At 42.4% G+C, this 12,243-nt stretch overlaps 1 protein-coding gene across 2 annotated transcripts in view; it reads left to right on the top strand.

Moving 5' to 3' along the window:
- SNTG1 (syntrophin gamma 1) overlaps window positions 1-12,243 on the top strand; it is a 402,149-nt gene that overhangs the window by 254,172 nt on the left and 135,734 nt on the right. For both annotated transcript variants that reach the window (XM_044928771.2, XM_006063418.4), the window contains exons 3-4: window positions 1,657-1,709; window positions 9,881-10,015. In XM_044928771.2, the coding sequence (XP_044784706.1) occupies window positions 1,683-1,709; window positions 9,881-10,015 (162 nt within the window). In that variant the 5' untranslated portion in view covers window positions 1,657-1,682. The remainder of the gene's footprint in view (window positions 1-1,656; window positions 1,710-9,880; window positions 10,016-12,243) is intronic.

Genomic DNA, 12,243 nt, shown 5'->3' with positions numbered 1-12,243 from the left:
GCCCTCATGCCTATTTCTCTGGCTGCATTTAAAAGCAGGAAATTGGTTCTGGAAACACTGAGTTTTTATGTAATCAATAGATACTGAAATGTTCCTACTTTTAAAGATAAGAAATAACTATATGTCAGAGATGGCAATAAGTAAATATTTGCAGCTCTTTCAAATATAATCTTCAAGAGCGATTTTTAAAAATAATCATTAAATTAAGGGCAAAATTTTCATGGACAAAATACGTAATTCATGTCATCAAGTTATAATTTCATCAAATTGCCCTTTTATTTGCTAACGATTTATTCTTACCTAACTTTACTAATATCAACCTCTTTATGCTCTCCAGTCAAACCAAACTAGGCTCACAGTCCACAAGACTTATATTTATGGAAAATAATATATTATGTGGCACGTTCAATTCTACTGAAAATGGTCCATCTCTTTTCTTTCAAAGGCAACGGTGATAATCCAGTGGCAACGTACTCTATTCCACTCACACATACTTATCAAGTGCTCATCAATCTCACACAACAGAAAGTGACAAAGAGGACTAGAGAGTCTACTGTTCCAAAGGTGGAGAGGAGCAGTAATTTGAATTGCATCAAGTCTTCTGTTTTGGAAAGCACCATGCATTTTACTTTGACGTCTCATTTACTTAAAAGATTATATTTTAACTCCACATTTTCTACACTGACAGGGTGTCAATTTTCTATGATGACTCTTAGTTTTAAGTTTATCATATACTTAAAGGAAAACTCTCTAAAGTATTTAAAATGAAACAAGACAGGATTTCTGATCACTTAAGTCTATGCCTATCATTTAGATATTACAGTGACTACTAGAGGAATCTGTATTGGATATTTCATACATCAATTTATCTTATTATTTCTCTGATAAATAGCTTGCTTTCTTACTTCACACTGTTTGTGAATCAAATGTTAAGTTCCAGAGACAATGATTCATGCATGTAGCTTTTTAATTGAAAAGAAAAAGACTTGTCAACCTTTTTTTTCAAGAGATAACCACATGATAGACAACTTGTAATTATTCCTGTTGAAGTTTCCTCCCCAGAAGACCCTGGTTAAATTCCTGGGTTAGGAAGATCCACTGGAGAATGGATAGGCTACCCACTCAGTAGTTTTGGGCTTCCCTGGTGGCTCAGCTGGTAAAGAATCTGCCTGCAGTGTGGGAGACCTGGGTTCTGTTCCTGGGTTGGGAAGATCCCCTGGAGAAGAGAAAGGCTACCCACTCTAGTATTCTGGCCTGGAGAATTCCACGGCCTGTATAGTCCATGGGATCACAAAAAGTCAGACATGACTGAGAGACTTTCACTTCACTTCCCCAGTTGCAAAGTATGGTTCATAGTGGATGGTGGGGATGAGCCCCCTGGAGAGAGGGGCTCATGCTGCCCTGGATCCCATCCGGGTGCTGAGCAGAGGGAGAGGGACCTGGACATGTACCTCCTCGCCCCGCCGTGACAGGGGGTTCACACTTCACAGGAGCCGAGGGAGACGGTCCATCACCTCCTCCTGTCTCATCCTTGCGTCCTCACAGGGGCTGTGAACACAGGTGCCCCACAGGACCCGATGCCTCCTCTCTCGTACTGGTTTGCAGTCTTCTCTGACACTCAGTGCTGTGCTTGATGGCTTCTCTCTGTCTTTTCAGACGACATCCTGTGGGTGCCGTAGCACATGGATTTCCGGACTGCCTGTGAGGAGGTAGGTCCCATACCTTTCTGCTTTTTGATTAGGGGGCTGGGGGTGGGCACTGGCCCCCCTTCATGTCCGTGGAGCCTGGCCTGCAGCAGAGGGATGGGTGAAGGCCCTCCTCGGGTCCAGAGCACAACCTGTTTCTGTGAGACTCGAAGGCTCGGAGGGTCTGTGAAGCCTTGGGCTTCCTCCTGCAAAAAGGGAGCATGTTTCCTTGGGTCGAGCTGTCCTCCTCCCTAAACTGTGTGCTGACAGCTTCAGGTAGTGGGAGCCTTGAAACTAATTCTTTTCACATAAATGGTTATAAGTTAGAAGGCGTCTAAGGTCCCTCTTAGCACTAAAGTCCCCCGATTTCATGATTGCACTATTCTTTCACTATTTCAGTGTTGTTGAACTATTAATATTGGTGATTCTGGCTCTGTGGAGCTGCCATCATGTTCTGTGTGAGCTAAAGTGATGCATTGCTCTGTCAAGGGCGTTAAAGGCCACTCAAGTGTGCAGTCAACAGTGCGTGAACTTGGGCCCTCAGAGAAGGCAATGACTCTATTTTAGGAAGAAAGATTATCTTTTCATGTGACATTCAAGGCATTGTCTGCGCTCTTCAGGCAAAAGGCCAATATTCATATGTTAAGAAATGTCATATTTGCTTAGGTATAAATAACCAAGGAAAACACCTTTCAGTTCATACTTTTTTAAAAAGGTAACTTATTGTTTTATTTTTTAATTAATTTATTTTAATTGGAAGATAATTATTTTACAATATTGTGGTATTTTTTGCCATACATCAACATGAATCAGTGACAGGTGCACATGCCCCCTGTGCTTTTTTTTTTCATACATTTTTTAAAAAAAGGTAAATTATTGTTCTAGAAACTCAAACTTAGATGCATAAATTTGAATCCTGTGTCATTTCTAGTTGTAAATATAGTACATGATATCATACACCGTGGGTTTTCCAGGTGGCTCAGTGGTAAATAAAGAAATCCACCTGCCAAACAGGAGACTCAAGTTCGATCCCTTAGTTGGAAAGATCTCCTAGAGGAGGGTGTGGCAACCCACTCCCATATTCTTGCCTGGAGAATGTCCATGGAATGAGGAGCCTGGTGGACTATAGTCCATGGAGTCGCAAAGAGTAGGATCTGACTTAGCAACTAACTGAACAAGGTATTCTTAATTTTGAATGAGTATAGTAAACCTACCAGTTCCATTGAAGTGTTATTTTAGTTCTGGGCAGTGAGGCCCTCATCAGTCTGAACATGTGTTGTATGAATGACACAGCCACGAAACACCTTGGAGATTCCTGTGCTAGAGACTGGACAGTGGGCAGTGTTTCTAGCGCACAGTTCACCTGGACTTGAGATGACAGAATATTGATTCCTAGATGGTTTCTTACACAAAAGGTTTTGATTCACTGATTTGAAGCAGATACCAAATTCCCTTAGGTTTCGGCTGTATGTTACACCAGTGATACCTTTGGGGTTTCTCTCACGCTTGCTTCCATAGCCGACATTCTTGCCCTTTGGCACTGATCCCTTGAGGGTGCCGCCATTCTGACGCCCCCATAGTGGAGCGGCTTCTTAGAGCTGTCAGAGCAGTTCCCATGTGTCTCCCATCTGCTGGCTGGACTGGAAGGGATACAGGGCGATATGATGCTCTGAGGATGAGCAAATCACCTCGAAGATGGGCCAAAATCAGAGCTTGCCAGACATTCGGCCTTAGAACATTTCCATGGACTGGCACGTAAAGACACTCTAGCCTATCTCTCACTCTGCAGAGAAGCAGATTGAGAGATTTCATGAAATGCTGAAAAATGCAGCAAAAGATCCTAATGCTGGGAAAGATTGAAGGCAAAAGGAGAAGAGGGCAGCAGAGAATGAGATTGTTAGATAGCATCGCTGACTCAATGGACATGAACTTGAGCAAACTCCGGGACATAGTGAAAAACAGGAAGCCTGGCATGCTGCTGTTCATAGGGTCACAAAGAGTCAGACACGATTGCGTGACTGAACAACAACATGAAGCGCTGAGTTCCATTTAATGAATTCGGCAAAAGCGAAACCATAATGTGCCACTTGGGAAGTCTAAGTTTTGGCCTCTTTATAAAGTCCTACATCACTGAAAATTATATCAAAGATATATTAAAGTAAACTTATTTTCTCTTGACTGCCAATAAACTACTAATGATGAAATTTTGATATTCATGTCCACAGAGAGACCTACTTAGAATATTACCCTACAAATGGCATGATCTTTCTTCTTTGTGAAGAAATAGAAATGTGGCTAGATACGTTTCATGTAGACATCTTAATTATCTAATACAGAGTGTTTTTGAAAAGGAGGTTTATTTATTGTTTAAAAAATTCTTCTCTTAAGAAGAAAACGTTGTTATTATTTTTAAGGAATTGGCATTCAATAATCTGAAAAGAAGCAAAAATTAGGAGAGAATACAATGAAGACAAACACAAAACCCACAGTGCAGAAGAAGCAGTGTATGCACAGCCAGGCGTGATTACTGCTTCTTTGCCTTAAAAGTGCCATCAAAATGTGCAGCAGTAGGTCCCCATTCCATTTTCAGTCCAAGCTCTCCTCACAGTTCACTTTCACATCTGTCCTCCTTGAGATATCATAGAGGTTGATATGAAAATACATGCTCCTTTATAACATACACTTACTAATTTAATAATTCCTGACCACATATAATTTGATTAGTCTCTCATATAATAAAATATAATCTGTGACTGATTCAATCAATAAACATTGAAAGAAACTCTACTATAAGTAAAAGACTGTACTAGGTCCTATGGATTAATAATCCTTAAAAATGAAAAGAGTAATAACTTGCTAAGATTTTCTAGAGATAATAGTATATATAGTGAAGTCAAATGATGTGATGGAGCTAAATGTTATGATATCATTTAGGCATGTGACGCCTAAATACAACACTGACTGACTCTTAGGTGAATGTTCTTACCTGATGAAGGCCCTGGGTTTCAAGAAGTAAGGACTTGCCTTTGGATTGGATCACACCTTGTATAACTCAATGAAACTATGAGCCATGCTGTATAGGGCCACCCAAGATGGAGGGGTCATAGTAGAGATTTCTGACAAAACGTGGTCCACTGGAGAAGGGAATGGCAAACCACCTCAATATTTTTGCCTTGAAAACTCCATGAACAGTATGAAAAAGCAAAAAGATATGATATTGAAAGATGAACTCCCCGGCTTGGTAGGTACCAAATATGCCACTAGAGATAAGTGGAGAAATAACTCCAGAAAGAATGAAGAGATGGAGCCAAAGCGAAAACAACGCCCAGTTGTGGATGTGACTGGTCATGGAAGTAAAGTCCAATGCTGTAAATAACAATATTGCATAGGAACCTGGAATGTTAGGTCCATGAGTCAAAGTAAAATTGGAAGTGGTCAAACAGAAGATGGCAAGAGTGAACATTGATATTTTAGGAATCAGTGAACTACAACGGACCAGAATGGGTGAATTTAACTCAGATGACCATTATATCTCCTACTGTGGGCAAGAATCCTTTAGAAGAAATGGAGTAGCCCTCATAGTCAACAAAGGCCTTTGGATGGAAGGGCCTCTGAAGGCTTCAAGGAGCTGCACTTCTTGTATAAGAGCTTGAAAAGTGGCTGGAAGTTAGCAGAGGAGGAGGCTGGGTCAGACACACTGCAGCAGGGAAGAGAGGGGATGAAATGAGGCTAGAAGCGTCTTGTGTGGACGACGCTTTGTACGATCAGTTCTGCTACCACAGATGGAGCCACACAAGCGGTCACGTATCACTCACAACTGCAGGCTTAAGGAACAGGTAACTTACACTCAGCAACCAAACCAGAGAAATAGGAGGACTCCTGAAAGAATACTGGCCATGCATGCGGTGGTCTCCACCAGGCTTTGTGCAGTTTCTTCTGTCATCTTGCAAATACTACCTTTCAGGGTGAAAGGAACATAGATATTAAAGTTTAATGAAAACACAATTTGTGTTCTTTCAGGGCCTAGAACCTAAACTAAAGAGGTTTTCTCTTTCACGTAGGAAGTCGGTGACAGTCTACTTTTTGAATTTCCAAAAGTACTTGATTTATGCTAAGCACACATTCTTAATAAGTTTACATGTGAGGTATGTTTTTAGAACAAAGAGTAAATCAATGTAAATTCATGAACACACTTCATTGATTCACAGAAAAGAAATCAATGACTAGATGCTTAAAAGCATTGCCTTTTGAGTAACGAAGAGGCATTGCTTTTTAGTATTCCTCTAAGGAAACAGACTTCAGTGTGGGGTTTGCAAAATCCAGTGCAAGGTAGGATCGTCCATCAGGGATAGGAAAACAGCCTTTGAAGACGTGTCATTTTTCAGATTTTATAATCACATACTGTACTTGTAGCTTATATGCAGCACGTGCATGTCCTCATGCATGTGTGATGCAACCACAGCTTAAAAAGGTTGAAGACAAGCAACTCTTATGTTAATAAAGAAAAAGAAGATGGGTACAGGTCCTAAGTTTATGCTAAAATGTGGGACTGGTCATTATCTGGGTGTTCTTATTCTCGAACAATCTGGGTCCACAAATCTGTAAAGACTTTGCAGCCAGGGTTGTTTTAGTTCATGCTGCGCAGGCAGCACTCTCAGGTGCTGTTCCCCATTCTCAACCCCCACGACTGCATCGGAGATGAGGGCGTGTGGACCCAGCTCTCCCATCCCATGTCAGCTGGTGTCCTTAGCTCCCTCCGTAGCCCGGCTGTGGCAGGAAGGGCATCCCTCAGGCCGAGTGGCTTCTGCCGCCACTTGCAATCACTCTGATCCAGAAAGCACCACTATTCAAGACTGAATTCTCTCCAGAGCTTTGGTGAAAGACATTGATAGCCCTGCCATCGTGTACAGGAAGATGGGGAGGCATCCTTACAGAGATCTCTGCCAGAGGACACCAGGCAGGGAGTCGGAGGCCCAGGTTCAAACCCCACCTCCTGCCTGTCTCCACGCCTCTGCTTCTGTCCTGTCTGCCAGAACCGCTGTGCTGGGGGACCAAAGTCAAGTGAATAAATGAATACATCTGGGCACACAGTCAGCTCTATACAGTGAATGAACGGTGTGCCCGCCTTCCACAGTGATGATGCCAACCCAGCAGGCTGCTCTGAGCCAGGAGAGTGTCCAAAATGGATATTACCCATCTTCTTGCAGCTACTGAAGCAGCTCTGGGCCTGACCCATCCATTCGGTCCCCAGCGTCTCCTGCCCGAGGTCTATGTTTCTGCCAACAGTAACTGTTCTCACTTTCCTAGTCCCCATCCACCTTCTCCTCTGGTCTAAGAAATAGACTTATAAGGCCTTACTCTAAGTGTACCATTTCACTGTGCAGTGCCTACCTGCCAGGCACACGGTACAGGGACCTTGGCCTCCCACCCCCCACCACCCCCCACCTCCTGAAACTTCTTCTGGTTCAGCTCCTGTCAAACTCCATGGGCTCCACATCAGGGCTGTGTTCTCCATCACATGGACTCTGCATTCTCATGCTTCTATATTTTTACTCAAATCTCCCCCTTTGGGATAAAATAACTTTTACCTTCTCTACTTATTGTTTTCTCAATTTATTTTTTTCAAGACAAGCCACCTGTTTCTGTCCACAAAGCCTTCTCGCACATGCCTTCACTCATGAATAGCTAATTAATTCCTCTACATTTCTCCCGTATCAAGTGCTGAAACATCATATTGCACCTTATTTGTATATTTGGATGGGTAGGAATATTCTGAGACCAGAGATTATCATCTAATTCATGTCTGACTCTCTGTTAGTTACATTATATTTGAAAAACAAATGCATCTGTGGGATTTTTAATGTAATTTCATGTCCATGAGTTGTAGTTTCATAATAGAATATATATAGCATTTATATTGAAATATATATTTTAATGTTAATTTATTGTTAGCTTCATTATCTCTCAGTTTGTCATTTTCTCCAAATAGAAATTTATTGGTATATATATTTATGGTACATATATTACATTCTAATAGAAGCTGCCTCATTTTTTATCTCCTGTCACTCTTGTCCTCTGAGGAGCCCAGCACGGCTGTAGGTCAGCATTCTGTTTTCCAGACAACTATCCAGTAATTAGGATACATCACACATATTGCTTGAGTGAGTGGAACTGTGACCACATCAGAAATGTGATGAGAGAAACCTCCGAACTGTGCTTTAGTTCCTTAAGCTTTCCCTGGATGATCTTCAATCTCTCTTTGATGTGAGACAATAATGTGTTTATGGGGTCTCAGGGAAAAGCCCCTCTCTCCTCCTGGAATTGAGGCAGAGCTTTATCTGTGAGTGTCAGCTAGTCCGTGATTCTGCTAGGGGAATGGTGTGGAATGTTCTGTCCACTGAAAAACCATCAAACACACCCAATTAAATTCCCTGGGCTTTGATGTCATCTCCTCCTGAGCATTTCAGGCAGTCTGATATCGGCCTCTGGCCAAGATCACATTGTAAGCATGAGAGAATTTGCCTTGTGAAAAATGTACAAAACTTGTGTTCTGTATTAAAGAAAATAAATTTTGCTTTTGCTGAAATATCAATACTTTTGTCATTCGAGCTGAGCTCTGGGGGAATTAATGGATACGATTTATGGGGGCCCAGCTGTGCGGTCTCAGAGGAGGGACTAGGACCATCACAACTCCTGGCAAAGCTTATTTTTCCTTAAAAGACATTATAATACTTACAGAGTAATTACAGACCAATCTAACCACGTATAATAAAGGGCATAATGGTATGTATCCCACATGGAATAAAACAAATTACAGAAAATTCTCTCTAGAAGCCATGATGTCTCAGTATATTCTCATCAATGTTGTGAACACTCTCTTAAAGAAACAAACCCCTAATAATCCATGTGTAATTTATATTCCAAGAGAAAGTCCTGTATTATTTACCTGGGATTTCATGCTACTTAACTACTAAGGATAAAAATAAATTTCTGTGTATCTATCCCTTTACCCAAATGAAGAATGGCTCGAGGTAGTGCTAGTGGTAAAGAACTCACTTGCCAGTGCAGGAGACATAGGAGATGCAGGTTTGATCCCTGGGGAAGGACATCCACTCCAGTGTTCTTGCCTGGAGAATCCCGTGGACAGGGAAGCCTGGTGGTTTACAGTCCATGGTGTCACAGAGTCGGACAGGACTGAAGTGACTGAGCATGCAATGGGGGTGGGGCGGCATGGGGATATGATGTTTTTTCAATGAAATGAAAATGGTCAGAACTTGATTATAACAATGGCTGTGTATTGCTCCACTAAAAACATCGAATTGAACACTTTAAGGGGTTGAATTTTGTAATATATACTGTGTGAGCTGGATTTCATTAAAACCATTACCAAAAAAGTTATGTAGATTGTAAATATTAAATAAATGCTCACTATTTTTCAAATATAGCATATAAACTATAATCCTTCCTTTCCAAATCTTCGTGGGTATTTTCTGATATGATCTCTACGAGGCCTACCTGGTATGTTCATAAACCTGGACAGTTATTAAAAGCAGAGACATCACTTTGCTGAAAAAGGCCTGTATAGTCAAAGCTATGGTTTTTCCAGTAGTCATGTATGGATGTCCAAGTTGGACCATAAAGAAGGCTGAGCACTGAAGAACTGATGCTTTCCAACTGTGGTGCTGGAGAAGACTCTTGAGAGTCCCTTGAGCAACAAGGAAATCAAGCCAGTCAATCCTAAAGGAAATAAACCCTGAATATTCATTGGAAGGACTGATGCTGAAGCTGTAGCTCCAATACTTCGGCCACCTGATGCAAAGACCCAACTCTTTGGAAAAGATCCTGATGCTGGTCAAGATTGAGGGCAGGAGGAGAAGGGGGTGACAGAGGATGATATGGTTGAATGGCATGACCGACTCAATGAACATGAATTTGGGCAAACTCTGGGAGATGGTTAAGGACAGGGTAGCCTGGTGTGCTGCAGTCCATGGGGTCGTAAAGAGTTGGACACAGCTTAGCAACTGAACAACAGCTTGGTGTGAAATGGTTATACTTTTCTCTGTACCTGTTTTGTTTCAGGCTCATCTGACTACATTTCTTCTAGCTTTCTTGATGTTTTTCTAAAAAGGCCATAAAAATATAGTCTATGAACTGAGTATAATTCTTTCTCTGTTTTGCTCTTTTTTGGTCTGAAGACAAAGACGGGGATCTGTTTGCTGCAGGATGGTAACCAGGAGCCCTTCAAAGTGCGGCTGCACCTGGCTAGGGATATCCTGATGATCCAGGAGCAGGACGTGACATGTGTCTCTGGAGAGCCTTTCTATTCCGGTGTAAGTATCTCTTCCCTCTCTTGAAGTTTTCTCATTTTTTTCTGTCTTGTTATGAATAAAAACATCTATCCACAGAAAATACTTAATATTTTCCCTTTACTTTCAGAGCCAGTAATTTTTGTCTACAGTGTAGTAAGCAGCATCCTTGCTTATGGATTCGTACCAGGTCCAAAGACACACATGGGGGCCCATCTCCAGCCCGGGGTCTTGTTGACTCCGAGTTGCCACTGTATGGCTGGAGCGACACTTGTGTTTGTGATCATGAGGGAGCGGGTTGTAGCTCTCCTCCCCAAGGACTAAGTGGAAGCATCACGTGACAGTTTCCACTCTGAACTCACCTTACATCTCATTGAGCCTTCAGAGGGGGGTGTCTCTGGGAAGCAGGAGGGTTTAGGTAGTGGTCCCTGAACACATGTCAAGATTCTCCCTGGGGCTTGTGGGTGGAAGATTCCGTGGACCTCACAGAGTCACGCTGGGTGCTGTGCAGGCTCTGTCTGTGCCCTCAGCAGTGGACACGGGAACCTGCTGCTGGTCCTGCCTTTGACCAGCATTAATTATCTCACAGCCCCCTGGTCAGCAGCCTCACTGAAGTACAGCTCTGGAGACAGGCTGGGGGTGTTCAATGACAAAATTTCACCTAAGTACATTTAAAGATCTCATGAGCTTTATTCAGTGATTCATGAGGCCTTTCCTGGTGGCACAGTGTTAAAGAATCCACCTGCAATGCAGGAGATGCAGGTTCAGTCCCCAGGTCGGGAAGATCCCCTGGAGTAGGAAATGACAACCCACTCCGGTGTTCTTGCCTGGAGAATTCCATGGACAGAAAAGCATGATGGGCTACAGTCCATGGGTTGGGCAGTACCCATCTGGTAATTAGGAGGAGTTCTGTTAGCTAAAGAAAATAAGAGGTTTTCATGGGGAGAAATGGTCAGAAAAAGTAAACTGTTCCCAAAGAAAGGCTTGTTTCTGTGACAGTCATCCTCCTGAGGAGAGAGAAGGTCTGTGGGGGAGGTGGGTCATTCTAGGGCTGACAGGGGAGTTCCAGGCTGAGTGGTTAAACCAGTGGCCATCCTGGGGAAGCTGGAACTGCAGGGTGGTCAATGTCAAGTTCCTGGTGACCTGGGCTTAGCACATGGGATTCCATGTGGGCCTGTCGGACCCTTTTCAATAGGTGAAACTAAATTGAATGTGACAGAATACTCTTATCATAAAACTAGATGTTTTCGAGTTTATCATTCTTGTATAATAACATCAAAGACATCAGCTTAACAGTGTTGTCACGTGTGATCTCAGGGGAGAGTCAGCATGTGTCACACAGGCCACTCCTGGGTACACTGGATGTCTGTAGTGACTCAGCAGGTAGACTTACTGTGTAGCTGATTCACGGGCTTATTTCAGACTATTTTGTTGGGGTGAATAATGCCGAATTTGAGCTTCCACCTCACTTCTCACCAACATCCTGCGGGGAGTCACACTGGGTCCTAAATCGATAATCTCCTGCTGACTAAAGACAATGGATGCTTTGCAGACTGTTAACTGTTCTTTGTCGCAAACCATTTATATCATCCTGAATCATGGGTCTGGCTGTCAAGGCTGATTACACTGTTCCCATAGGATCGCCCTTTCTTTCTTTTAGTTAATAAAAGAGTAATGGCCCATTGCCTTTTTTCTTCCTTTCTTTTCCTTTATTTTTTGGCAGAAAAATATATTACATATATCATATACATTACATATATACACATATACACATATTTTACATACATCAAAATGGTACATATATACACATGTATTACATACATCAGCATGGTACATAGCAGTTGTCAGGTGGAGACGTGATGCTTCAGTTAACAGAAAAAGTCACCTTCCTTGTACTCAGAAGTGGACTATTCTGTCCCTGTACCTCCTGAGTGACCAGCCCCCTCAACCAGAGGAAGCCGTGTCCATCCCTGTGATATTATCTCCTTCAACATTGCCCTGAAAGAAAATCAAATTTAGCCAAGGTCAGTTTTAAATGTTGGCAATATATTTTTAGAAGGCCAGTGAGACTAAAATCAATATGAGATGGCTGCATATTTCATCTCAGAGACGCCCATTTCAAAGGGGTTGCCAGTAACAGACAAGAAACTCTTGGAGATTAAATTCTAAATATGGCAGAACTATCAGATATGTGGCGTCAATGTAATTAGCACCTCAGTAGCTGTCTATGGGTTCGCACAGAGTCGGGCACG

The sequence above is a fragment of the Bubalus bubalis genome, chromosome 15 (assembly GCF_019923935.1).
Source record: "Bubalus bubalis isolate 160015118507 breed Murrah chromosome 15, NDDB_SH_1, whole genome shotgun sequence".
Classification (NCBI taxonomy): domain Eukaryota; kingdom Metazoa; phylum Chordata; class Mammalia; order Artiodactyla; family Bovidae; genus Bubalus; species Bubalus bubalis.
Note: the sequence above shows the minus strand (reverse complement) of the source record. Positions and strands in the feature narration are given on the sequence as shown.